This window comes from Cheilinus undulatus, linkage group 21, assembly GCF_018320785.1.
Source record: "Cheilinus undulatus linkage group 21, ASM1832078v1, whole genome shotgun sequence".
In the NCBI taxonomy this organism is placed as follows: Eukaryota; Metazoa; Chordata; class Actinopteri; order Labriformes; family Labridae; genus Cheilinus; species Cheilinus undulatus.
Window position 1 is genome coordinate 7203148 of NC_054885.1, and position 26172 is coordinate 7229319.

Below are 26172 nucleotides of genomic sequence, written 5' to 3' on the forward strand. Positions count from 1 at the left end.
ATTTTAGCCTGTTTAAATGCTTTAAAATATAGTTATATTATTTGGGGTTTTAAAAAAAAACATTGTTTTTTTGCAGACAAAGACAGAACAATATTACAAAGTCTGTCAGCCCACAAAATGACAAACAAAATCAAGCATCTTCTAGATTTTGTTAAAAAAAATGAGAGAGTAGGGGAAGTAGAGCAACAGCATGGTAAGGCAGGGTGAAATGTGAGCCCCAGTTAGGGCACGTCACCCTAGCTTTACTTTCTCTGCCCTCTTCCTAAACAAAGAGCAAGAGCAGATAGTAAAAACATTTCCCAATCCCAGTGCTTAAATATGCACAGCCTGCATGTGTCTATTAAAGCTGGCAACACTGTTTAGGCTGTGATGGCCATGTGGTAGAGAAGATACAAAGCCCACTGGGACACCAGAAATCACTGTCCTCCTAGGAAGTCATGTGACTAACTGAACTTCATGCATCATAGAGTGTGTCAAAGAGTGTTGTTCATACAAGCAAATAAGCCCTTTGTTGGATTTTTCTTTTATTTCCTTTTAAACACCAATAGAAACCAATATAGCATCAAAACATATAATATTATTACCAATACACAAATGAAAAAGTATACAACAGAAATAAAACATGAGAATATTTGAAAATTAAAATATTTGACTTCAGCACTAAACAAGCTATGCCATATACTGTCATAGTATGACTGTTTTCAGTGCTTAGTTTAAGTCTATTTACATTCTTTACTTTCTGGTATAATATTTCCTGGTTTAAATTATTAAGCTCATTTTTACATCGCACATAATCAAAATTACCAATATCATTTAAAAGTGTTTTATCAGGATGCTTTACTTTGATATGCTGTTACATCAAGGCAGAGTATAAGGCAGTGAAAGTCACTTATTTACTAAATCAATGTCACTTTTAAAAAACAAATTCAGTCAAGCTTGGTTTTACCTAAAGCGATACAGGATCAGCAGAAAGACAGTCATTAATTAGAGAGAGGGGCCGGCGGCCTGGATTTTAAGACATGCTCAAAGTGTATGGTTTCCACCAAGCAGTCTGGTTATTTTGATACGGAAAGCGCTTATCTTTCTCGTACTTTTTTTTTTTTTTTTTTTTTAGATATTTTTGGGGGCTTTTTGGGCCTTGTCTTCAATAGATATGGACAGTGGCTAAAGTCAGAAATAGGGATAAGAGTGGAGGAGGGACATGCAGGAAAGGAGTCACAGCTGAACCCAGCATACCTAACCCCAAGAACTTTCTTGTACTTCTACAGCCAACCATACTGTTGCCTGGTAGGGGGATTCGTAAGCCAGCAGTGAGTCTAGCTCCACCCTTTAGGGTCTGATAGGTACGCTTTGTAACCCAACAGCAGCATGCTATAAAAGTAGGACAGTACAGATTGGTTATTCTGGTGTCTTGCCCATTTTTCATACTGGGAATGCAAATAATTGCATACCATACTGAAACATACTGAACCAGACTGCTTGATGGAAATGCACCATTAGAAGGGGAAAGAGATTTTTGAACATTTGAATCATCCTGCTCACTGGATACATTTTTCTTGTTAATTTGGTTTCTTATTCCTGCCTGTGTTTACCTGCTGTCAAAGGCTTGAGTCAATCTGTGAAATCAGGTTAGAATAATTCAACATTAAAGGAAAATAATGCAGCATCTGTCAAAGTCAGGGGTGTCCAAACTTTTTCCCACTGAAGACCACATGCAGAAAAATGTAAGTATAGTGGGGCCTCTACTGTACACCTCGCTCTGAGGAAATTAAAGTTATTAAAATTAATATGATGTAGTTAAGATATGCTAAGTGATTGTGTATGCTTATAAGGCTAGTTATTGGCTGACAAGGTCAAAAGACAATCATTTTGGGGAGGTCAATTAGATTCCAGGGGCCCTGGGTGCCACTGGTTTTACTCCTGGAGCACCATTACTATTTGCTTCTGTAGGCTATGAGGGCATTTGGTTGCCAGTATGTTTATGTTTGTTTATGTATGCAATATAATCACCCGAAATTTTTTTTTAAAAAACATCAGTAAATCCCTCGTCAAAATGTTGGTTTACAGAATTATAGTAGCACTGCCTTGTGCTGAAACTAGAAGTACAACACAATCAAGCACAAGCTTTATGTCCTGACGCTAAGGCCACATTAGGCCCCCAGGCCATAGTTTGGACACCCCTGATCGAAGGGATTGACCCAGCTTTATTACTGCTGTGCTCCACTATCAGACGTCTATCATGATCCAAAAGAAACCTCCTAACCGCACCGACTTTAACATTTGTAAAACATCACCTGATAACTTATCAACAATAAAAACCAACAAACAGAAGTTTTTAAAACCTTCAGGAAAAGATGCACAGAAACAGGATACATAGCCCTTCAATTATCCTCCCTCATGCTGTTTAATGCTGCTATACTGTACATCTTCTTTTCCATATGTGACCATCGTCACATTTAAAGCACTGCCACACCTCTGCACAGCCTTATCTGTTTGTGAAGATCACTAACTCACTATGATGTCATTCGAAGCAGAGCCAGCAGAGGCAGGCCTGATCTGCACTCCATGTAATGCCTTTAATTAAGGGATTACCCTCCACAGCACATCACAGCTGGCTCTGCAGGGAAGTGTTGCTTCTTCAGTAATCTGTAATCTGTGTGGGTGTTGTCCCTCCATTGGTCTCTCTGGCCACACTAAAATCTCTCCTACAGCTGTCCCGTCAGAGCTAGACAAACACTGAAACAGTAGCGGCGTCAGGCTAACAGCTCGTTTCATACCATTGCACTCTCCTTCAGTCACTTTAAACCAAACGATAAACTATCACAGAATAACCATAACGTGTCCGGAATGACAATTTTCCAACAAACTACTCTTTAAATGAGTCACACCTTCAAGGTCATACAACATTTTAAAAATGTGATCTATATATTAAAACTGAGCCTGATCATTAAAAGGCCCTTTTGACTATAAATCCTTTCTGAATCTTAAGACAGCGTGTATCATTACTTTAAGAAAAGGTACTCTTCTGTATTTGGCAACTTTTGGAAACGAGGCAGAGTTGGCAGAAGGTGAAGAGGAGCATGGACTAAAAATTTATGCAAACTTTAAAATGAAAGAGGCCATATGCTTCAGATGGAAATGGCACTTTTTCTTTATGTTATGTGTTTTTTGCTGTGTTTATAAAGATGCTGTATACAGGCACAGGTTTGAACTAACCCATATTCAATAGATAAGTATAGGTAAAGATTTTCTGTCAGTTTTGGCCTCTTTCATATCAAAACAAATGACAACTTAAAAGTCTTAAAATCCCCACCTATGTATCTCCTTTCCTTCTGTACCAATTATTTCTCTTTTTCTACTAAACTCACTCCCTCTCTACACACATCATCAGAAGTCTGACATAAAAATAAGAAACAAAGAAAGCAGATCCTCCTAATAGAGTAGTGATAAAAGATCTGGTTTATGTCTCAGAGCTGATAAATGTTGCTCAGGCTACATGAGTTAAAGAGAGCCTCTGAGTGCGTGGATTTTCAGAACTCGTCATCAGAGCTGAGCAGCAGGGTCTTCTCGTTGTCCCCGCGGGTGCTGAGGTTGCTGTGGCTGCGGGAGAGGGGGGGTCCTCCTCCTCGCTCCAGTGTGGACTGCTGCGTGTACTGCTGATAAGCAGGGGAGAAGTTATGGATGGCGTCCTGGACCATGTCTCCTGGATTCATGGTCTCTTTCAGGCTGCTGGAGATGCTCTTCATGGGGGCACAGCGACCTGAAGGAGGGAGGAAGGAAGGTTAGAGAGTTTGTAAAAAGATGCAAAGCTTAATGGAGGAAGAGAACTGAATATATGTGACTAATGAGTGACAGAAATACAGAAATTATGTTTTTAAGGGGCAATTTACTATTAAATATGGATTCTTATTGTTACAAAAAAAATTATTTGCAAAATAGTCATTTTTTCCATATATATCTTAGAACAAAAAAAATGGAAGTACTGCCTGGTTCTTCTATGAAGTACACAAGTAAGAGATTAAAATGAAGACCATTAAGCTTGGCCTTTGACCAAAATCTAATCAGGTTATCTTTGAGTCAGAGTGGATGTTTGTGCAAAGCCCTTAATAGGTTTCTTGAGACATCACATTTAAAAGATGGGCTTGGATAAACATCTAGTAAGAGGTATGTTAACCGTTTCTGTACCATAGGAACAAAATTAGAAGTCCTAAGCACAGAAAAAAAAGGTTCATTCTTTTTAAGTTTTGTTACTATTGATTCTACTGATCATTAAAATCAAAGAGACAATCATTTAAAAAAATACAGTTTTAGAAATTATTGAAGCATCAAAACTTTTGGTTATTTTTTTTGCACGTAAAACTTTTTCTAATCTCTAAAAATGTTCTTTTCTTGGCAGAGAGGGTGGGTGGGTGAGAATTTTACTGATCCTTATGGAAATTCAAGGAGCACTGGGACTGGGTGGGAACACAACATGAACAAAACGGTGCCAAAAAAAAAATGAAAAGACAAAAATAAACAAAATAACCAAACAAGATAACATTAGACCAACACTTTTCAAGACAGAATTCATGCTGAACTTAGAAAAAAGGGAACGCAATCCACATTTAACCAAATTCAACACAATAAAACACACAGACAGCTCTGTGATGGGGGAGCAGAACTGATGAAAGAGATTAAACAGAGCTAACATCAGACCTACCGTACTGTCCATAGATTGGAAAAGAGCCTTTCAGGGCAGCACAGTGAAGAAGAGAGGAAAAAAGAAGAAGAAGGAGACAAAGGAAGAGAAGGAATAACAGAGCATTAAGGTGAAAATGAAGAAACAGTGCAGAAGAAAAGAGAAATATATGAGCTTTACTTGGTGTGAGAAAGATAGGAACCAAAGTGGGACACAAAAATTAGGGTCAGATCATCTCAGACTGCAGAAATCAGTCAATATGACAAGCATTAAAATAGAATATATAACACAGTATATGACATGAATTACTTTTTTCTCACATATTAGATCTAAATCTGTAAAATGTACACCAACAAACAGATTCCTCACCATAAGAGTCCAGTCTTTTGTCCATGTAGACTTTGTATGTAAAGGCGTGACGCAGAGCGACAGCAGCAAAGAACATCTCAATGCAGATGATGAAGTTTTGGTAGCCAGCAGCGACGGTTCCCTCGCCCACTGAGAAGTCAGCAGAGCTGATCTGTGGGATCGCTCCACACTTCTCAAGGATGGCCAGCAGCATCCCTGAAACATACAAAGAGATACGGAGGAAACAAACTTTTATTTGGTGTGGATTCAATGAGAGGAAACCTGAGAGGAGACCTAGAAACTGCACAAAGACCTGCTACAAGAAATAAATAACTTAGCTTTGTAACAAACTTGTGAACTATTTCTAATTTTTCAGATCCAATTTTAAGGTAGGGATGCCTCAGAATAGGACAATTTTAAAACATGGTATTTAAAGGCTCCTTAAATAAATCTAACAGCTGAACAAGTAATGTGGAACACTACATTGAAATGTAAGCATCTATGTGAAAAGGCTCAGGTGTTTCCTTACCTTGCCAGAAGGAGAGAAAGATGACTGACTTGACCATGAAGAACTTGAGCACAGGATTGTACGGGACGAGCAGCTCACGTGTGGCGAAGTAGAAGAGGAAGAGAGCGTAGAGCGACAGACTGACGGAGATGTTGTAGATGATGGTCACATAAAGGTAACCACTCGCCACACTGAACAAAAACACAATAAAAAATGCAGTTTTTGTCAAATTTATGGCAAACATCTTCAATAAGAAAAAAAGACAATTAATACAGAGGTCAGAGTATACCTTATTAGCATCATTATAGCCTGATCTGGCAGATGCAGGGATTCAGGACCCATCAGCCATGTAAACTAATCATTTTATCATGTGCAGTCTGTCATAGTGAATTTCAATCACATCTGTGACGCCTCATGACTCCTGGCAGAAAGTCTAGCATGTTTAATTTTTCTCTCTGACCTCTATGATTTGTTCTCAGAGATGTTGACTAATGAAAGATCAGAGTACTCTGCATGTGCAAAAGTCACAGGTATATACAAACCAAATGGCAACGGGAAAGAAGAGTGATGAGGTAGGTGCTGTTAGTTCGAACAACGAGAGAGGGAAAGACTGTCACACTCTTGTAACTACATCACTGCTTTTATGACGTGTCCAAGAGACTACAAAAAGAGAAATGTACCCTTAAGTAACAGTCTTGTCTATCATCAACAGAGCATATCATTAACCAAAAAGTTTGGAAAGGCAAATAAAATACAGTATGGCAATGTATGTTTGTTTGAATGTCACATATTTTACCCCTTTAAGACAAGTTTATATTAGTGTCAGAGGTCACCAAAACATGCCCGTGAAGTTTGCTGCTGAAAAAACACTCCAGTATTAGATTTTTGCATGTCTAAAAACCCCTCTGTTTCAGCCCGGCTCAGAATGAGCCGTTTCTGCATCTGTGGTTTTAAATGTTAATAAGCTTTCTGACTCCGCCCCTTTCAGGAAATGGATGTGGCTTAATGAATGTGGCTCTCCTGATCCTCCTCTCACCTGGCAGTTAAAAGGAAGGTCAGGAGAGGAGGGCGGGGCTTTCTCCCAAGTGGGAAGGGCAAACTGAACCTGGGGGCGGGGCTAACCACCCACATGATGTCATGAGGGGAAAATCTGAGAACAGCTTGTTTCAGGACATATTTTCTGAAAGGTGGAGAAAGAGACGGGGGGAGGGAAGGGGTTTTTCTGATTCTTAGGGGGACTGTGGACAGAACAGGGGCATATTTTCACTAGAAAAGCCTGAAAAAGTGTATTTTGCATAATATTTGACCTTTAAAGTCTTCCTTTCAAGCTTCATTTCCCCCAAACTCTTTTTTCCAACATTATCATATTGGCCTTATATATTGGTCAAGTACCACCATTAGGTCTGTCATGTCTGTCATTTAAGACATGGTACAAATATATTGCCCTGTAATCACCTAATATAACACAGTGACCATCTTAACAGACAGACTTTGTAGACTGACCTCGGTATAAAGCTACTTCCTTTTTCCCTTCCTTTTAATGAGATATAAATCCTTTTAATTCAGTCAGTAGGATCAATCAGAGCTAGTAGGGACATTCTGGTGAAGACTGTTTCTATAGTTGCAAAATACAACAAAGAATGTCAGAAGACAAAATCTCTGTTTATGGAGATGTGGCATGCTTTAACTATCAGCCACGTATCTGTTTTGGAAACGTACTTAAAGTCTCCATCTCTGTATTTTCCGAAGGCCTGAAGAATGACTGTGATGACCGCCATCAGAGGTTTCACCACACAGAACTGCAAAGTGGCCTGAGGAAGGAAAAGGACGTAGAGATGGAGAAAAATAGAGGATAAGCTTATTTTTTCACATTATTGTACAATATGAGGATAAATATGCATAAAAGTATCATATTCTATGTTTAACACTGTAATTGATACCTGTTTGCAGAACCTGAGGAAACCGATGGAGTATGTTTTTCCCCACAGACAGCAGGTCCCGTAGACACAGCTGGATCTAACAGGAGCAGATTAGCACAGATGTAAACGGTTAGAAATGTTTAGTCATATTAACATAAATAATGCAATGTCAGTTTAAAAGGGAATAAAATGAAATAAGAGAAGATTAGAGCAAACTTACTCAATGGGTTTCCCTCTGATTTCAGCCATGATGGCACTCTCTCCTCCCAGATATTCATAACACAGACTCAGGAAGTTATAGATGACAAATGCTGCAGAGGTACACACCAAAAAACAACAATTTCGGTTGAACAGTTTTAACAGGAGTACATGCTTGATGCATTCAAAGAAAGGACTTGCCAGTAGGTTTTATAAAAATCAGATTTCACCTAAATATTATATCAATGGGATGCCTGCTTGGCTCACTTGGTTGAGCTCAGGTGAGATGTCTTTCCTTATTCTCTCACTCTATGTTTTTAACAGTTTTATGGAGTAAAAGGAAAGGCAATACATACAAGGGGAAATAAAAAATTCAAAGAAACATGCTTTATAAAAAAAGCATAAATAGACAAATGTTTTATAACAGCGTAGAATACATTTAACAGTATTGGGATTATGGTCAGTAGTTGACAGTACAAACTTTTGTCAGTAATGCTTATTTCTTAATTATTTCTGTATATTTTCTGTATTATTTTATGGTGTTTAGATGTTTCCTATCTAAGTTTATTATCTCGTATTGTAGTCCTAGTGGTGTTGTGTTCTCAGAGCAGGGGTGGATCAGTGCATCTATGGAGACAGATAGAAACATGTTTTGTGAAAGCAAACACTGAAGAGAGCTTATTGTCATATTAAACTCACGCACATATAATGTGCCATATAATACACACAGCTCAAAAGAACAACACTGATCTTACACTAGGGTATTACCCACGTATGAAGCTGAGATACTGTCATATGTAAAGTGTTACCAAACGTCTTCTCATAAAGATAGAAATCACAGTTTGATGTTTTTTGTATTATTCTTTCACAGCTGTAATGTGAAACCAGGTGTGTCTCTAATCCTCCTCTGTCCTCTCAGATATACAATACTGATATAACCTACTCAGCTGCTCTATAATCCAAGTATCTAATTAACCAATCATAGTAAAGTTAGGCATGTAGACAAGGCTAAGGCTATGTGCAGAAGTTCAAACCGAGCATCAGAATGAAAAAGAAAGGCGAATTTAAGTGACTCTGAATGCGCCATGAGTATTTCACAAACTGCTGATCTACTGGGATTTTATACACGATGATATCTTGGGTTTTAAGGGAATGGTGAGGGAAAAAAGAGAATATCCTGTGAGCAGCAAATCTCTGGGCCAGAATACCTTGTTGATGGCAGAGGTCAGAGAAGAATGAATTGACAATACCTCAAATAACCACTCATTACTGCTGAGGTATGCAGAATACCATCTCTGAATGCACAACACATCAGACCTTGGAGCAGATGGGCTACAGCAGCAGAAGTACCACTCCTGTTAGCTAAGAACAGAAAATGGAGGCTACACTTCACACAGACTCACCAACATTGGACAATAGAAGATTGGGAGAAAAGTTACCTAAAACTTAAAGGCATTTGATCTAAAGATTAAGACTGAGACCAAAAGCAAAAGTAGCTGTCAAAGTTCACTCTGATTTGTAATAATGAGAATCCAAACAGGTGTACCCAATGAAATAACAAGTGATCAGCCTGATCAAGGCAGGCTTCTAATTTTGTTGTGTTTGCACTAACCTGATGGAAACTAAAAGTAGGAATGTTTGAAAGGTCAACATATAGATCAGCAGTTCCATTAACTGTTTAAAGTGGCCAAATAAAAAAATGAGACTATGCTTAGCTGCAAGGCTAGAATTAACTTTTCAAAGGCTTAAGTGATGATGAAATACACAGTATTGTGCAGAATCTTTAGGAATGTTTGGGCCTAAAACTGAGGCTGTACTACAGCATATACATGGTGAGTAAGTTGCCTGTGGAAACCACTGAATGGGAAGGAGGACTGACACAACCCCAGTCTTGCTCTGTATGTCCTTGCATATTACGAGGGGCATGAGAAGATAATCTGTTAAAAGCATAACAATATCCACACCTTATGGGCAAAGTAAAGGGGAGATGTGGCGAGTAAGCCCGGCTTAGGGTACTGTCCAGGCAGGTAGTAGGGCTGCCTAGAGCCTCTGGTTGTGCTGTAGATGCCCCAGGTCCTGAAAACCCAAAGTGGTCTCCAGGGGCGAAAGGGCCCAGATGCTGTCTAGCTTGACCTTGGCTGTGTGTTGACATGTTTTAAGCTCAACTCTGACGCCCCACCCCACCCCACTCTCCCTCCAGTCCTGGGTTGTGGCACATCTGGCCCCAAGATGAATCCTTAGCACCCTACATGCCTAAAACTTATGTACAGGACTGTATACAAGTTAATTTTTATTAATAAAATGTAATCTTAAGGTAGTACAAAGATACTTGGAAAGATGCTTGTTTTAACAGATAGTTAGGGTTGCCACAATACAAGATTTCTACCTTAAATATAATAAAAGTAAAAATCAAACAATCTCAACACACGTCTGAGAATCCCAGCATAAAAACTGGGAGCCCTGGACCACCGTATAGAGGGTAAGTCTTGTTTTTAATTGAAGGCAGATTCCTGAAAGCTGTCCAAAGTGCACAAATATGTTGGCAACATTCCAGTACCAAAGTGTTCCCAAAGTCTTTGTGACAATTCTCATTGCCCTCTGGTTAAAAATATGACTGGATAGATGATCTTTCTTCAAAAGCTACTATAATACAACACTGATTCATTAAAGCACTGCATCGTTTAAACTTAGTAGATGTGTAACAGACAAGTTAAAGTAAGGACAAGATTTTAATTTAACTTTTTGGAAGTCAATTGTCTCTTAAAGTCTTTACAAAGATTTTCTCGTTTTCATTTAGTTGCTAGGAAACAGGTTTACCCTCCCCAGCAATCCTATGAGGCCGTAGAGACATGAGAACAAAGATGGCAACCTTTGTAATGAAGACGCTGAAAAGGCCATCTGCCACTGAGCTAACACACATAAATCCACACACTCTTAATGCTGCTGTGATTTAAAAGACATGTGAACATAAAACACTGGATCCTACAGCTGGGCTGAATACTGGCCTGCTGTTCGCTTCACATATATAAGCCTACAGCCTGCAGCACAAACTCAAGTTCAACATAGGGTTCCTCTTGTCACTGACCTTCGTAGCAGTCCCGGACTGTGTCAAAATACACGTAGTATTCCTCATTGGTGAAGAAAAGGAGGCTGAGCCAGGAGTCAAAGGCATAGATGGGAACAATGAAGAGGATTCGGACTATGTGTCTCTGTTCGTTAGGAGAGCTGTAGTAACGCAGGTGCATGTAGATCTAAAGACAAGAGAGAAAGAGACAAGTTTTTCAAAAATCTGGTCAGAAATGTAAGATCAAACTTTGTAAAATGTGTCATTTATTTGCCCTGGGTGCATCACATTCACCTGTTTGCTTAAACTAATATCAAAACAGCTAATCTACTACATAATACGAAAAAATCCTGCTGCTTTATTACCAACATAGTCAAAAATAAAATACTCTAGCAGTTAGGTTGCAGTAAGGTTGAAGACATGTTGTATAAAGTGTAAATACATGCTATTCATTCATCTGTGCTTACAAACCTAATGTCACTGAGTTTAAGTCCATAAGGCAGTGCCCCAGTGTTCACTGTTAAAGAATAATATTTAGGAAAACTAACCCATTTCTAACCCCTGCATTAAAAAATACATGCTAAATAGAGCTGGGCAATTAATTGAAAAATAATCAAAACTGACATTTAGACCTTCTATCCAACATAAACATGCTCTGTTAATTATTCCAATTTTCCCCCTTGTAATTCTCTCTCTACTAAAGTATCACCCCCTTAAAAACAAACTACTGGCTGTGTAGTCACGTGATAGGTAGCCAGGTGTTGGCAAGGCATGTAGCCTGCTGTAAACCCAAGTAAAGAAGAAGTACTAGTCATGTGACACTGTCCCATCCAGTCCACTAAAACTCAAACGGAGCTGACTGTGCAACGTGAGCAGCAAAATTATTTTCTACTTTTTATACAACATAAAAATAATTAATTTTGTTAGCTAAAAATAAAAGTTGTTTATTTTCTACTGTACCTTGAAAATTTGACTTTTTACAAAAAAGATTTTCATTTCAGCTGATGTGTGTTTTGATTTAAATGGTTTCAATAAATAACCATGAATTGTTAATCTGTGCCTGTTTCTTTCAGTTATTCCTTTTAAAATTGTACAGGTATTTTCAGAACAAAAAAAGTAGGAGGTTGGGGGTGGAATATTCATTCATTAATCGTAATCGAGGTTCAATTAATCGTTGTTTTGATTTTTGCCATAATCAGCCAGCCTTAATGCTAAATATAAATCACTGTGCCTGAGACAAATTATAGAGTACAAATCGGTCAGAGTTCTTGAGTCAAAGACTGAAACTGTCTATTTTAATACATTTTCAACACTGCAATTTATGAAAAATATTTTAGTTATTTTTTACTGGTGCAAAGCCTAATATTTATTTTATTATCAGTTGACTAAGAAGATTTTTTTCATTTTTGTTGTTTCATTAGTTTAAGTACCTTAAGTTCCTTTGCAACAAAAACATTAGGGATGTGTGAGATTTACTGGCATAGTATCATTATCACAGGAAATTGCTGAAAAACATAATTATCATATCTTCGAATATAACAATTCTGGTGACATGTAGGGGTATAACGGTATTTGTATTCCTCCCGTACCGTCACAGTGCATGCAGTAATACAACGAATACGTCAGAGTGAGTATTAAAAAAAGTCGAGTTCTCACTTCAATCCAGGTGGTGTCAATGAGGCTAAAACCTGCTAGCAACCAGCATTACAGAAGAAGGAGCAGTTACAAAAACAAACGAAGAAAAGTGATGGCCGGCTTCATTTAAATCACCCATATAGCAATGGTGCTCTGGCTCTGTGAATCATATTAACTTTACCTTCAGCCTCGGAGGAGTGAGAGAGGGACTCTGCAGCTGTGTCATAGGTAAAGTTATCCTCAGATTTCACACGGCTTTAACCTCTTTATCCTCCAAGATGGGCTGTGAAAAGTTCTTCCAAACTTTGTAGTAGGTCCCATTGGTTAAAAAAGTAGTCCAGTGCTGAAGTCTGTGTTGAAATCGGCAAAAAAGATGCTAATTTCCATACTTAACAAGCTAACTTGTGGTTGTGTGATGATGCGTTCAAGTTAGCTGGGAAATTTTAGTGTTTAAAGAATGGGTATAAATATGTCAATATATCAATGAAAATAACCTGGTTATTCAAAAATGTATTTATTTATTAATATTTTTAATCACTGAAGAACTTTTAAAAGGAGGTCGCAGCATTATTTATAATTTAAATGTAATTTATTCAGCCTATTTATTTTAATACAATTTAATTAAAGAATTCAAATTCAAATTAAATTTTATTTATCTGCTTCAATCACCATACCAAAAACGTACCGAACCATGACTTCAAAACCGAGGTACGCACTGAACCGAGATTTTTCTGCACCATTACACCCCTAATATCTAATAGGAGGATTTACGAATGCGTGCATAGTTTTAGGCAGAATCCAAAGACCCTCCTCAGCTGATTGTGTTGTTTTTCTTTTTAATTAAATGTGTGCAGTGTGGACTGAAGTTTGGGTATGAATGACTGCTACCTTCATTTTTGACTCTTCAGAAGAATGTGTTTTTGTGTTATTTAAGCACTTTCTCAAGATTGTCTGAGGAAACCACTTCACAAGCCTGCAGTTAAATAAGAAAGATTTTTTTAAATTTGAAAGTATAAACACTTTAACAAAGGGTCACATTTTTATTTAGCGCTCAACAGAGCTCACTGTCTCCCAGTTGTTACTTTGCTGTTTGTGGTGGTCAGAAGTACACATGGAGGGGCAGCCTAGTGGTTATGTCTGTGCACGCCATGAACAGAGGCTGTTGACCTCAAAGTGGGCAGCCTAGGTTCAAATCTAGCCGGTGGCTCCTCTCCCACTCTTTCCTCTATCCTATAAACACAAATAAAAGCCTTTTAATACATTTTTAAAAAGTGCATAAGATGCTTGCTTTTACCATTACTGTTAAAAATCCTCTTCAAAATATAATCCAAAGAGATTGCCTTTTTTTTCATGACTGAACGTCCATATTTGATCTCTCTCTAACTGAAGAATCCAATGTTGTTTATCCGGTATTTATGTATAAATAAACAACAGACTAAAACACTGTTGAAATAAATATTTAACATTCTTCTTCTTGTGAAACCACAGCTCAGAATGTGGTTTGTTTGTTTTTATTTAAAAAGGATAAACTACTTGCTGCCTCCTAAAACCTGAACATGTGCTCTCGTCAAACTCTTATCTACCTGTACAGGTAAGAATAGAGACAGTCCACATTTCCCTCAGTGGTTACAGGAGCCCTGTGTGTCTGTGTGACACAGGGGGCTGTTTAGTGTAACTGATCCTGAGCTTTTATCGCCTTTATTGAGAGCAGCAGACAGAGGAGCGAAAGAGCAGGGAGGGCCTCGCTGTCTGCTGCTGTCCACTTACACAATGTCACACCTATCACCTTTCCTGGAGGGTAAACAGACACACACCTGTGCTAAAATAACAGTTGGTGACAACGCAAAGCTAGACCGTGCACTCAGATCACTGGCTTGTTGCTAGGTGACCTCCTCCCTCATCACATCCCTCTCTCTTTGATGTCACCTGTTGCCAGAGTAACCGAGGGCTCGTCTCTAACCCTGTAAGTGAAGAGCGGCGGCGAACAATGGAAGACCAATCATTAACCTGAGCCTCCAGGTATTTGAGATCCCACTAACAATGAGGGATGTTTCATAAAGCTTTGTGCTGATAACCTGGCACAGAAAACAACACGTGTGCACCAACGGATCTGCACCACCAACTCTTAAATCTGAAATACATCAAACCAATAATGCCCCTGTGAGACTTGTCACTACTCTTTACAACTCTTTTCTATTTTATTTTTACTGACAAACTTAACCTGATGCCTATCCCTGCAAGGCCACAGGCATGTAGAAGTTGTTTCTGCACTGAGGTTCTCTAAATTTCCAACATTTTTAGATACCACGCGATTTTAAAACGATGCAGTCTCTCACCAAAAAGCTGCTGTGAGAGAAAGAGAGCACAGCCACAAAAGAGTTGGCAGCAATTCAGTAACAAAACTTTGCCAAAATATTTGAGCAACTTAGACAGTGCTCTCTTTCCTTCTTTCTCTTGAATATTTCAAGGTTTAAAAATCAGTTTTTCTGGGGTACCAATGGCGGTTAGGTCATGCAAGGAGGCTACTCTTTCACATGAGTGAGTCTGACCTGTGTCCCCTTTCTTGCACATAAATCCAGACATTCCCTTCCTGATATCATTTGCTATCCACTGTCCTGTCCTCTCCAAAGAAAGCCAAAAAGCCTGAAAATAAGAAAGAGAGATCTGATATTGTGGCAACCCTATTGTGCACATGTTCAGGTTTTCCAAAACCAGCCTTTGGTTATCTGTTTTATTAACACTTTACAGATTTCTGGGGGTATGGATGCATCAGCTCAATGTTGATATCAGCTGATACTGACCTTGTTGAGAGGCAACCCATCTGCAAAAAATGAGGTATGACTGATGTGGGCTGCCGATTTTAAGAGTAACTAAACCCACTGACCCCTTTGTTTTTCACTGATAGTCTAAGTCAGTAGCAGTGATCACCAACCTTTTCCAACTTAAGATCTCCTGTGATGTTAACAGAGAAAGTTAGACCTGCCCACTGAAATTCACTGAGAAAAATAAGATAATACACATCCTTCAAACGATACAATTTCATTTAAGAATGATGACTTTTACTGTCATTGCCATGGCTGTGATTGTTGTGCTTCCTCCTTCATTCAGATTGCTTCCTGATTGGCTATGGTTCTGTTTCACATGACAATCCTGCTCATGTCTGCTCAGCTGCCTTCAGGCTTTCTGATCTTACAGTAAATATTGATCACGTTTAATATTTATGATCTTATATTTGAGCAGTACCAGTTATCAGAGCAGGTGAGACAGGGAAAGATCACTTTTAAAGCAGTGAACACCTCAGTAAAATCTGCCAAGATAATCTTTAAAACCATCAGATAATTTGGCCTTTGCTGACTTTGGTCAGAAGGGAGGAATGTGACCCTGTATCAGCAGGATTATCTGGTGTGTTCCAGGCTTAAGAAAGGCCTATCTAACTCAGGAGGTTAACTTTCCCAAAACCAGTACCTGTACATCATGTGTTCCAAATAAAAATACCCTCATCACAGTGTAAAACCAATTTGTAAATAGCACCATGAATAGGCCATGTAGAATGGCCCATATCTTGATGAAGCTTTCTCTTCAAAGGATGTGGAAGTTTCCACTATTATGCACGTGTTTGGTAACTCACATTCAAAGCCTTCAGAAAACAGGGGCTCATGGGAAAATGTTCCTGAGTGTGAGTACTGTTTTCCTAGGGCTAAACAGAAACCTTTTTGTGCTGAACAACCCCACCTCTGATGAGGAAAAGAGGGTAAATAAACAGTGGGTAGACTCAATAGATCATCAGTAACATTCAGATTTTATCCTCTGTGACCAAAGGCAAAAAATTGTCCTTTTTATAGCTACATATGATCAGTCGGCACAAAGAGCTGTTATTCCTGAACAGTGCTTCAGTCACTTTTAGTTCTGAGTAAACTAAAAATATTCTAACTGTAATTTTCCTGAATTAAAACCTCCCCTTACCCCTCATTACCTGGTGGCATGTGATGAGAAGTGCTGTCCAAACAAAGAAGCCTGATATAGTTTGGGCAGTGGAGGTCATGAGGAATATTGGCTCGTCTGGTGTGACCACAGGGGTCTCTGGTATCCAGGAGGTGTTGGACGCCCGTGGGGCCACTGTGGCTGGAGGTGCAGGGGCGATGCCAACAGGAGAGTCATTCCCTAAACTCCCTGACAGGGTCAAGTCTCGCCGCCAAAATCGACTCATCTCTACAAAGAAAGGATTAAAATAAGATTTAGTGAACAAAATCAAGCACTTCTTTATTTCTGAATAAGCAGCCTGTGGTCAACAGCAACGAGACGACATGCATCACAACAGACCTGCACAGACACAGAGCTGAAACTCAGCATCTGTTGATGTAAGCATTGTAAAACAGAAAAGGATGCAGACCAGAGGGAAGTAGGACAGAGCACAGATCTGTGGAGCAGAGTGACAGATGAAGAGAGATCAAAACAGAGGGAGTGAAAAGAGGAGGCATAAGGTAGGTGGGTGAAGAGAGGCTTATATAGATTGTGAAAAAAAAACACACCATGGGGGGTAGAGCCTGAATCACTCAAAAACAGCAAATCAGTGTGACAGCAACGAGCCGAATGCCGCTGACCCAATTTCTCCCCTTATTTTTTTTCCCTGCTGAAGGTATGCATGAGTAGAAATGGTGCCACACTCAAACATAATTCTTTAGTGCAGTGAAAAATATGTTCATGATTTTATATGATTTTAGGCATAACACCTGTGCATAATAACTGTAAAAAATGCATCAGTTGTAAAACTTCAATTAAAAGCCAATGCTTTTATTTTCCTTCATTCTGTAAAATCCCGCTGCTTTTCTTTGGGACAGACATCAATATGAGACAGGCCTTTAATTATTGAACTGAACATTCATCTACTGGAAAAACAAATGAAGCATTTTACATTGTAAATTTACCACAAAGCAGTGTTAACTTCCTCGATTAAAACTATGAATAAAATATTCGTCTACAGCCTTTTTTCCATGACAAAAACCAGATTAAGACTAACAAAAATAGTTCTGTGATGACTAAAACTGACAAAAATGAGTGTAGGTTTCGTCAAGATGACTAAAACTAGACTAATATGTAATGTAGTTTTCGTCGGACATTCAAAATCCATGTTGTTTATCTACTGGTAATAAATCTGTCAAAAAACAATGCAGCTGTATCTCTTCTGTCTCTCAGCTGTAGACAGCAGGGACCCCAGGTTTGGCAGAGTGCAGAGAACACACTACCATGATTTGGTAGCAGATTTAGGCAAGAAAATAAATGCTTGAACTAAAGTAAAGACTAAAATGTGAGGACTTTTTATGGACTAAGGCTGGCCACAAACTACAGGATTTTAAGCCCGATTTGGGCCTCCCCTGACGATCGTGGGGGCGTATCCCGAGAGGAGCCTCGTCGCAAACGACTGTTTGTCTGAGTAGTCTGTATGTGTGCGGTGTCAACACGATTGTTTAACTGCTCCAAATTGTGTCGTAGCCTCCGAAAATCAAAAATATCAAACGTGTTTGATATTTACGATTCTAGGTCGTAGTGCCGCTGAGTACCCACAACAACCAATGAGAGTGAACAGACCAGGTAGCGTCACAGCCAGATCATACGTACTTCACCACTCACAACCATGAACACAACTTTAACTTAATTTCAGCCAGGATTTCATCCTGAGTCTTTCCCCATTATGATTTTTGCTTCATCTGTAACGCATGCCAGGACAGCCTGTTGTGGAGAGACAGCAAGATGGTATCAACAGACGGCTGTTTTTTTTGTTTTTTGTTTTTTTCTGAAGTCACGTGATCACGCGAGGTCGTAGACAGGTCGGCAGGTGTGTGGTCTTCAGTGATCTGACAGTCTGGCTGAGTCGTCTAGTGTGTGCGTTCAAAGGATTATAATATGAGGCCAGAATTTTAAACGTCAATATAATTCTCTTTAAAACCAGTATTACTGCTATCTGGTTGCAAACCAAAGCAACAATAACTTCTTGTTTTTAATCTCAATCATTGTAGGCAAACTCCTGTACACTGTCCAAACAGAACAAATATGTTGGCAGCGTTTCAGTACACAAAGTTTGCCAACATATTTGTGCAAGTTTGACAGGGCTTTCTCTCTCTCTCTCTTGGCAGCTTCTGGATAAAAATATGGCAGATTTTTTTTTCCTCGGGTTAGTTCTGCCTGTGATCGATGCAGGCAAGCTCTTGCCAGCCTCTTTCACACATTTTGTTCGTTTCCAAAACTAACAACATTCTGGTCTTCAATATTTGATGATACTGTTAGTCAAGTCACTATCAAATGATCTTACTGGGACAGAGGCACAACTAAGCTGCATGACTTAGTCAGCCTGTCTGGCTAGGCGTCTTATACTTCTGGAGGAGTGATATCCTGCCCTCCTTCTTTTAGGAAGTGGATTGTGAGGTCAGGAATTTTCTCAAAATAACAAATATAAGATCAACACTACAGGGGACCACCAATGCAGTCTGGCAGCCTTTATTTCCTATGAGGAAAATCTCAATCAGCCTCTTAATACATAAAAATGATATTGCTGGTATTGTGTGCATGCTTATCCGTGAAGATATGTTTTTTACACCTTCAATCCTTAGTACACAAAAATCTTTTAAAATAGATTGCACAGTTCAGAACATGCTGTACTGAAAAAAAAAAGGAAACAACGAAATGTGTAAACTTTAACTATGAGTGAATCATCCTGTGCTGCTTACACTGCATTATGCCAAGTCAGCAGAATGGAATGATTTCACACCCATTGCAAAATCTGAACTGTACATTTCAGACAAGCAATACAAAATAAGACAAGTTGGGTAACTCACATGACGTAAAGACAGGCCAAACTAGCTCTCATAACACTGGCATTATCTTTCAGACACTATTATGCCACCAGCCGTCTCGTCTCCCACAACATCAGAGTCTCGGTGAGGATTCCAGGAAGCAAATAATCTAATCATTCACAGTGAAAACTAATTTCACAATGACTTTCAAACCCCACATGCAGCAGCTAAATATAGGCTGCCATCGGATGTGATCATGGATGAGTCATACTGTTACCAAAGCCTCGATCAACTGGAGGTAATGCAGTATAGAAACACATCAGTGTACCACCAACATTGGAGCTGATCAGACAAAGGAGGAGTTGATTTACCTTTTCAGGAAAACACAGCCAATAGACTGTCAATAATTAAAAAATCTTACCAACATGTTTTAACAATAAAATCTCTGAGCTAAAAAGCCTATAAAAGCCTAATGATCTTCAGTCAGATTTTAAACCAAAAGGCCAACTTAGCAAAAGTGGTGGGATGTCAGCTCCACATGATGTATACAATGTATGATCTGGTGGTCAAGTACAACCAGTATGCTCAAACTGTTTTAGCACAATCCAGACAAACTGTGAGTTTCATTTGAAGGTGGGGGTCACGTCAATCTGTATTTCTTTTTTCTTTTTGTGCAGCCCGAACACAAACCCATGCAAAACAATGTTCTTGCCATCTCTCACATGCACAAACAGCATCGCCAACAAACACAACTAGCAGCTTAAACGTAACAAATATTCCGTGCCCGCTGGTAGTCTGCAGGAAATTTTCCTGCTCCTTTCTATCTTTCACGATAAAAGGGGGGAAGACAAAACAGGCACAAATGCCTGCTATTGCCTTGGTGCTCACAGATGCTGTCCGAAGTTTCTGAGGCGATTTCCATTGGGGATTTGGGGGAATCGGCTCTGCTTTAATCTCGTGAATCCACCTGAAATTGCACAGTGTACATCTAACCTTAACTGCACAAGAGCGAGGGAAATGAGAGACAACCTTGCTCCTCTCTGGATTCACCCTCTTTTACAGATGTTGCAGTTTCTGGAGTTTGCCTGCTGTGATAAAAAAAAAAAACTGATACTGATATTGCTTTATTTTTACTAAAATCATATCAAAGCTTGAAATTCTGGAATTGTGACGCCCCTGCATATAGTCCTGCATATATCTGTTGTTTTAAGATAAAAAAAATCAATCTGGAAATAAATTCACTGTCTCCTTGGGAATCTAATTAGTTAAATTAAGAGTTGGATATCTAACAAATATCCATACAGCCTAAGATTTCTAAAGACTGCTTAAATGTCTGACTAAATGTCTGCAATACTTTATAGCTATGTAATTTAATGCCGATAGTTAAATGAAACTTAAATGGGATGAGGTCAATGTTCGATTTACATAATGACTTAAAGTTTTCAAAAGTTGGGACCTAGTGGTTTAAGGCGCACCCCATTTAAGCAGACAGCCGGGTTCAAATCCAGCCTGAGGCTCTTTACCGCATGTCTCTCCCCCACTCTTGTCCCTGTTTCCGACTCTATCCACCGTCCTCCTCTATCAAATAAAGGCACAAAAATGCCCAAAATAAATCTTTTTTAAAAAAAAGTTGTAAAAAATTTGATACTTCAGTATTTTGAAACGTTAAAATCTTTAAAATCATCAGTTGCAAAAGACTGAAAAAACTACCGTGAGTGAAAGAGGGGTGCAACATAATTGCACAAATGCATTGACAATTTAGCCAGTCCTCTTTGTGCAACTATTAAATAAAATAAATAAATCCAAGGTAATGGATGCCTAAGACTTCCATCTATGTTGCCACAGTATCTAAACTAGGGCTGAACGATTTGGGAAAAAATCTAATTGCAATTTTTTTATCCAATATTATTCCTTAAGTTCCTCATCTTTTGTATTTTTCAACAAACACAAGCAACACATCATCCTATATTACAATGAACACAATATTAGACTAAACAAGGGCTGAACAATTTTGAAAAAACACCTAATTGTGATTCATGAATCGTATTGTAAACTGGATATGAACTGTTGTATTGTCATTCTCATATTTAATAAGAAAAAAATGATAAAAAAGAATAAAGTAGGATTATTTGTAGACCATTCTAGAAAGAGGCTCTTGGATGATTGCATTATCATATAATACCTAACATCTCCACTGCAAGAACAAGTTTTAAACTGGTATTTTGACATAAATTTCAGGTTAAAGAAATATTGCACCTTCTGCGACTTGAAAATTGCCGCAGGCCATATTGTGATTTAATCTAATTTTTGATTAATTGCCCAGCCCTAATCTAAACAGGGACCAATGTTGTTAGATTGTTACTGGAATCAAATAAGTTTAAAACTGAGGTACTTTCACGACTCCACTCACACTAGCGACAATTACAAGCCCCAGCTTGCCCCTACAGCAGAGCTAGATGCTTCCCAGTAGGCCACAGACAAGAGAGAGGCAACTCATCAATCCTGCTGACTGCACCCGAGGGTACGTTTCAAAACAAGCATTGTACTTTGACCTGAATTGAATCAGCAGTCTTTGTGACAGGCCGTCATAACTCCTGAGGCCAGAGAGCTGCTCGGAAATCACTGTGAGCATCCAGACATAAGGCTGTCATGATTCCAGAATTTCAAACTTAGATATGACTCTTGGAAAAAATATGAAACTAATACCTGTTTGGTATCACAGGGATAAAAACTGATGTTCTGGACAACCAATATTGGGAAATTTCTTGATTACAATCATCAAAAATTACAGGAAAACTCTTATAAGTTCTCTGAGTTCCATTCAAATGTTGACAACGATTCAGTGCTTGAATGTTTCCAACATGTTTGTTATCTAGACAGTTCAAGCTCTTTCAAAAACTAAGCAACCTCAGCAGATGGGTTACAGGGTCCAAATAACAAGACGCTTTAATAAATTTTTATCAATATAGTTAAATATACATATTATTTTAATACCATCCTGACAACAGAAATAGAAGTCCCAGACCCCCATTTTTGGATAATTTATTGTTTTAAACATTTAAAAAAATGGCAGAAAAACTCCTACACACTGTATGTATTTTTTATTTTAAAGATATTTTGTTGATTTATGCCTTTACTCAGAGTGGACAGCGAATAGAGCTGGAAACAGGGCATGCGGGAAAGGAGCCACCCAATGATCCCAGGCCGCCTAAGTACATGGGGCACAACCTAACCACTAGGCCATCTGCACCCCTCTGTATTTCTCAGTGAGTCTATCCTCAGGACACGTCACTGCTTCCTGAACAAGAGACTGTGACCACATTTTTGATACTTTCCAAATGCTCAAAATTATTTAAAGAAAAATGTTTCAGTTTGGACTTTAGATGGAATAGAGCATCATTACAGAAGCTCAGTAACATGCATTTAATTTTAGACTGTTCAGTGTTTCCTACAGAATGACCCTTTTATCATAACACTTAGCATATGAGTCCCATTATCCTTGAGTGGAGGAATACGGGATAATATCAGCAGCGAGAAGCTGCAGATAAGTGTTGAAACAACAGCATAGAGAGCTTCATTTTTAACCTGACACATTGAATCTTAATCAGTGCATTTACATGAGGGGCACACTTTTGTTTATTTCTCCCTCCCATGCGCAAAATGTGATTATATGCATTTTTTTAATGAAAGGCAAATTGTTATGCAAATATACCTGAGTGACGGTAAACATATCTGGGTGGCCCACCCAAGTAGTGTCTATATGTGGGAAACACTGCTGTTTCCCATGAGAACATGGACATTTTGGTTGAGTCAAGAGATCTCAAGAAATTAACACATCATCATGGGAAAAACAGCTTTGTCATTCTACAATCATGAGAAGATCTCAAAATAACAAAAGTTGGAATGTTATCATGGGAAAACAGAGTAAAATAAAATGTTTAAATGTATGTCTGCTTAAGGCCTCCGTACATTGAAGACTCTGAGACAATTTTTGATTTGGTTTGTATCCCAAAACATAGGGAAAGCAGCTCCACAATCATTTTTGGATCCTGACCGACAAGTTGAGAAGCACTGGTCTACAGCGGACAGAAACACAGAAATGTTTTTAGTGTTTTTGTAAAACTTGACAGTGTCCAGGAGTTTGCTTTCCAGATTTATTCATGCACTATAAAAAATTTTTACAAAACAGATTTAGTTTTTTATGGTTTTGGTGCTTTTGATTCAATGCATCATTGTTTAAGCCGCTGCATGTACATTTGAGGACATTACATTTTGGCTTTCATAACAAATATATCTGCTATTAGATTTTTTAAAGATTGTTCAGAATGTCTGTTGAAGTTCAAGCAATTGGCTTAAAATTTGCAAGACAATTTCAGGAAATTTCATGGAAGTATTTAGGGATTGTTTTTAGATATTTTGGAGAATTTGCTTGGTAAACTTCATTCATTTCCATGTAAATTTTGGGCCACTTCTATCCCATTATTGCCCCTTTTCACCATTTTTTTTCTCTCCCAATTTTCACCCTTTTAAGCTACGTTTTGTCATTAAATACCACTTTTTTCCTAGTTTTTGCCCATTGTAGCCGCTTCTTTTTGCTACTTTTATCCAATTTTTGCCCTTTTTTTTCCAATTTAAGCTACCCTTCGCCATTAAATACCACTTGTTTCCTCTTTTGTTGCCCATTTTTGCCACGTCTTTTTGCCACTTAATTCTTTTTTGCCCCTCTTCACCACTTTTCACCCATTTCAGCTACCTTTTGCCACTAAATATCTCTTGTTTCCTATTGTTTGCCCATTTTAGTCACTTTTCACTCTTTTTTTTGGTGACATTTGGACCATTCTATGTCACCTACAACTCATTTTTTGTCACTTCTCATCCATTTTTTGCTACTTTCTGACCCATTTTCCACTCTTCTTCCCATTATACCCCTTTTCAACCCTTTTTGTTGCCTTTTGACCATTTTTGCCACCTTTAACTTACTGTTATTTCTACTTCAAGCTGTTTATGCTTTATCTCTTAGATTGTGGCTCTTGCAAAGGTATTTTTCAACAATTCTGCTCTTTGGTTGAGCAAGGTTGAGTAACACTGATTTAAATCTTTTGGTATTTTCATAGGAATTAGGAAAAAATGTTTGGCTGTTAGGGTAGATTGTTTGGAAATTGTCAGGCGTTTTTATGAAAATTGAGAAATTTATTTTCATTTTTTATTTTATTTTAAATTATATTTTGGAGAAATTGCTTTGACATTTTTAGGTATTTCCATGGAAATGTAGGAATCTGATTTAAGGAATTTGGGGAAGGGGTTGTCCTCTAAAATTTTAAGGAATTGTAATGGAAATTTCAAGGACCTTTTCTGGAGGTTTTGAGAAAACTTCGTGATCATTTTCCACCAAAATATTTGGGTAATGTTTGAAGAAATTTAAGGATATTTTTGGGGGGCTATTTCAAACATATGTTCAAGAAATTTCCCATAATTTCAGAGAATTTAATAGAAATTTAAATCAAATTTGTGTGGATTTTGGAAAGAAAAATGTCCAAGAAATTCAGACCTTTTGGTGAAAATTTGTTCATGTTTGGCCCTAACAAGTCCTTGTGTCCAACAACAAAGTAACAAAGAAAATTACTAAACTATATCTCTCTTAATGACTGACTGACATGTCGTACTAAATGAAGACTCCTAATAATTGTAGCCAAGCAGTCAAAACATATGCTTAAAAATCTAACCGGTGCTATATTTCTGCAGAAACAGGAACTTTAGGAGATTTGTAGATATCTAAAAAAAAATCTAATTCCTAGTAAAAGACAAGGCCCAGGCTTTAAACTAATCGGGTCCTACTTCTCCTAAATAATAGGAGGAACTAACAATACATCCAATCAGAAGCTCAGGTCTGAGGAGGTTAAAGGACCTGATAAACCTCGAGGTGTTGAAAGTTTTATAACCTTACCTGGCCATTAAAGGCTGAAAACTGAAAACAACAGGGTAGTAAGGTGACAAGACATTGTTTCAACAGTTTTAAGTTAAGCTCCAACAATCCCAACTAGGCATGAAGTCGCAGGTTCCTAATAATCCCTCAAATTAAACACGTAGAGTTGATATATTTTGGGAAAAGGATGGGAACACATTTAACGTTACCGCAAATCCAGTGAAGAAAACATTTACCTCATCACAAATTTTAGCATTCTGCCAGAAAAAGAAAGGCACAGTACAACTGAAAAAAGGCGTTTTCCTTCTTGACACCATCTTTATTTACTCACCTCCTCTGCAGTTGTTTGATCTGCGCTGGTTTCAATCAAAGCATCAGTTTAGCTCATCATCTCAGGTCTTTCGCTCACCTTTGAAACCACATAAAGTTCACTGACCGAGAACTAACATTCAGCCGAAAGTCAGGAGCCCACTTAATCAGCGCATTACTGTGAAAATAGGGAAAACTTGCCCCTTTTTTGACAAAACCTGGCAGGTGCCGATAGCTGAGCGTCAATTACAGCGAGGACTGCCTGCTAACGTTAGCTAGCCTCCCTAGCCTGGCGTTAGCTTTCTGTTTCCTGTGTCCGTAAAGTCAAAACAAAGCTGACTAATAAATCGCCCTGAAAGGACGCGACGCGCTCTGTTACAATCTTAACTTGGCTGTGAAAAAAAACTGGGTTTGTCTCGCCATTTTCCATCCGAAGGTGAACATCCAGACACCGTTATTTCATCCACATCACCAGGGCAGTCAACTGGACTAACGGTAGCTATCAGCAACACCTCACTCTTAGCGCATGCGCATAAGCGCTTTTCATGCCTCCAGGTCGGCTGATGTAGTTTTCAGTTCAGTGAGCTTTATTGGCTTTAATTATCATGGACAGAGCAGCCAAAGCATCATGTACAAAGACAAAGAATACAATCATTAAAGAAGTAACAGACAATCATATCGTGATGATAATCGAGAATAATGTTACATTTAATAATAATGATAAAAACGAAAAATATGGTTTAAAAGAAAAAAGAAAAACAGGTCACTCATTGTTATACTTTTGTTTATGAAGTATGCAGGC

General features: G+C 38.4%; 1 protein-coding gene across 1 annotated transcript; it reads right to left on the minus strand.

The window, feature by feature from the left end:
* Window positions 1–507: 507 nt before the first annotated feature.
* On the minus strand, window positions 508–25881 carry LOC121529448 (transmembrane protein 184B-like). Its single transcript, XM_041817316.1, has 9 exons — window positions 25393–25881; window positions 16324–16559; window positions 10737–10902; window positions 7674–7764; window positions 7475–7550; window positions 7254–7345; window positions 5556–5725; window positions 5048–5242; window positions 508–3760 (listed from the first exon to the last, which is right to left on the minus strand). Exons 2-9 carry the CDS (start codon window positions 16555–16557, stop codon window positions 3531–3533), a joined length of 1254 nt encoding a protein of 417 aa, XP_041673250.1. The 5' UTR covers window positions 16558–16559; window positions 25393–25881; the 3' UTR covers window positions 508–3530.
* Window positions 25882–26172: the final 291 nt, after the last annotated feature.

Excerpts from the sequence above, each read along its gene's own strand:
- LOC121529448 (XM_041817316.1), bottom strand. The coding sequence starts at position 16,557 with ATGAGTCGATTTTGGCGGCGAGACTTGACCCTGTCAGGGAGTTTAGGG. Across the intron at positions 7,765-10,736 it reads AGTCCGGGACTGCTACGAAG|CATTTGTCATCTATAACTTC; the intron begins GTCAGTGACAAG and ends GTACCTCTGCAG. Across the intron at positions 7,551-7,673 it reads ATCAGAGGGAAACCCATTGA|ATCCAGCTGTGTCTACGGGA; the intron begins GTAAGTTTGCTC and ends TGCTCCTGTTAG.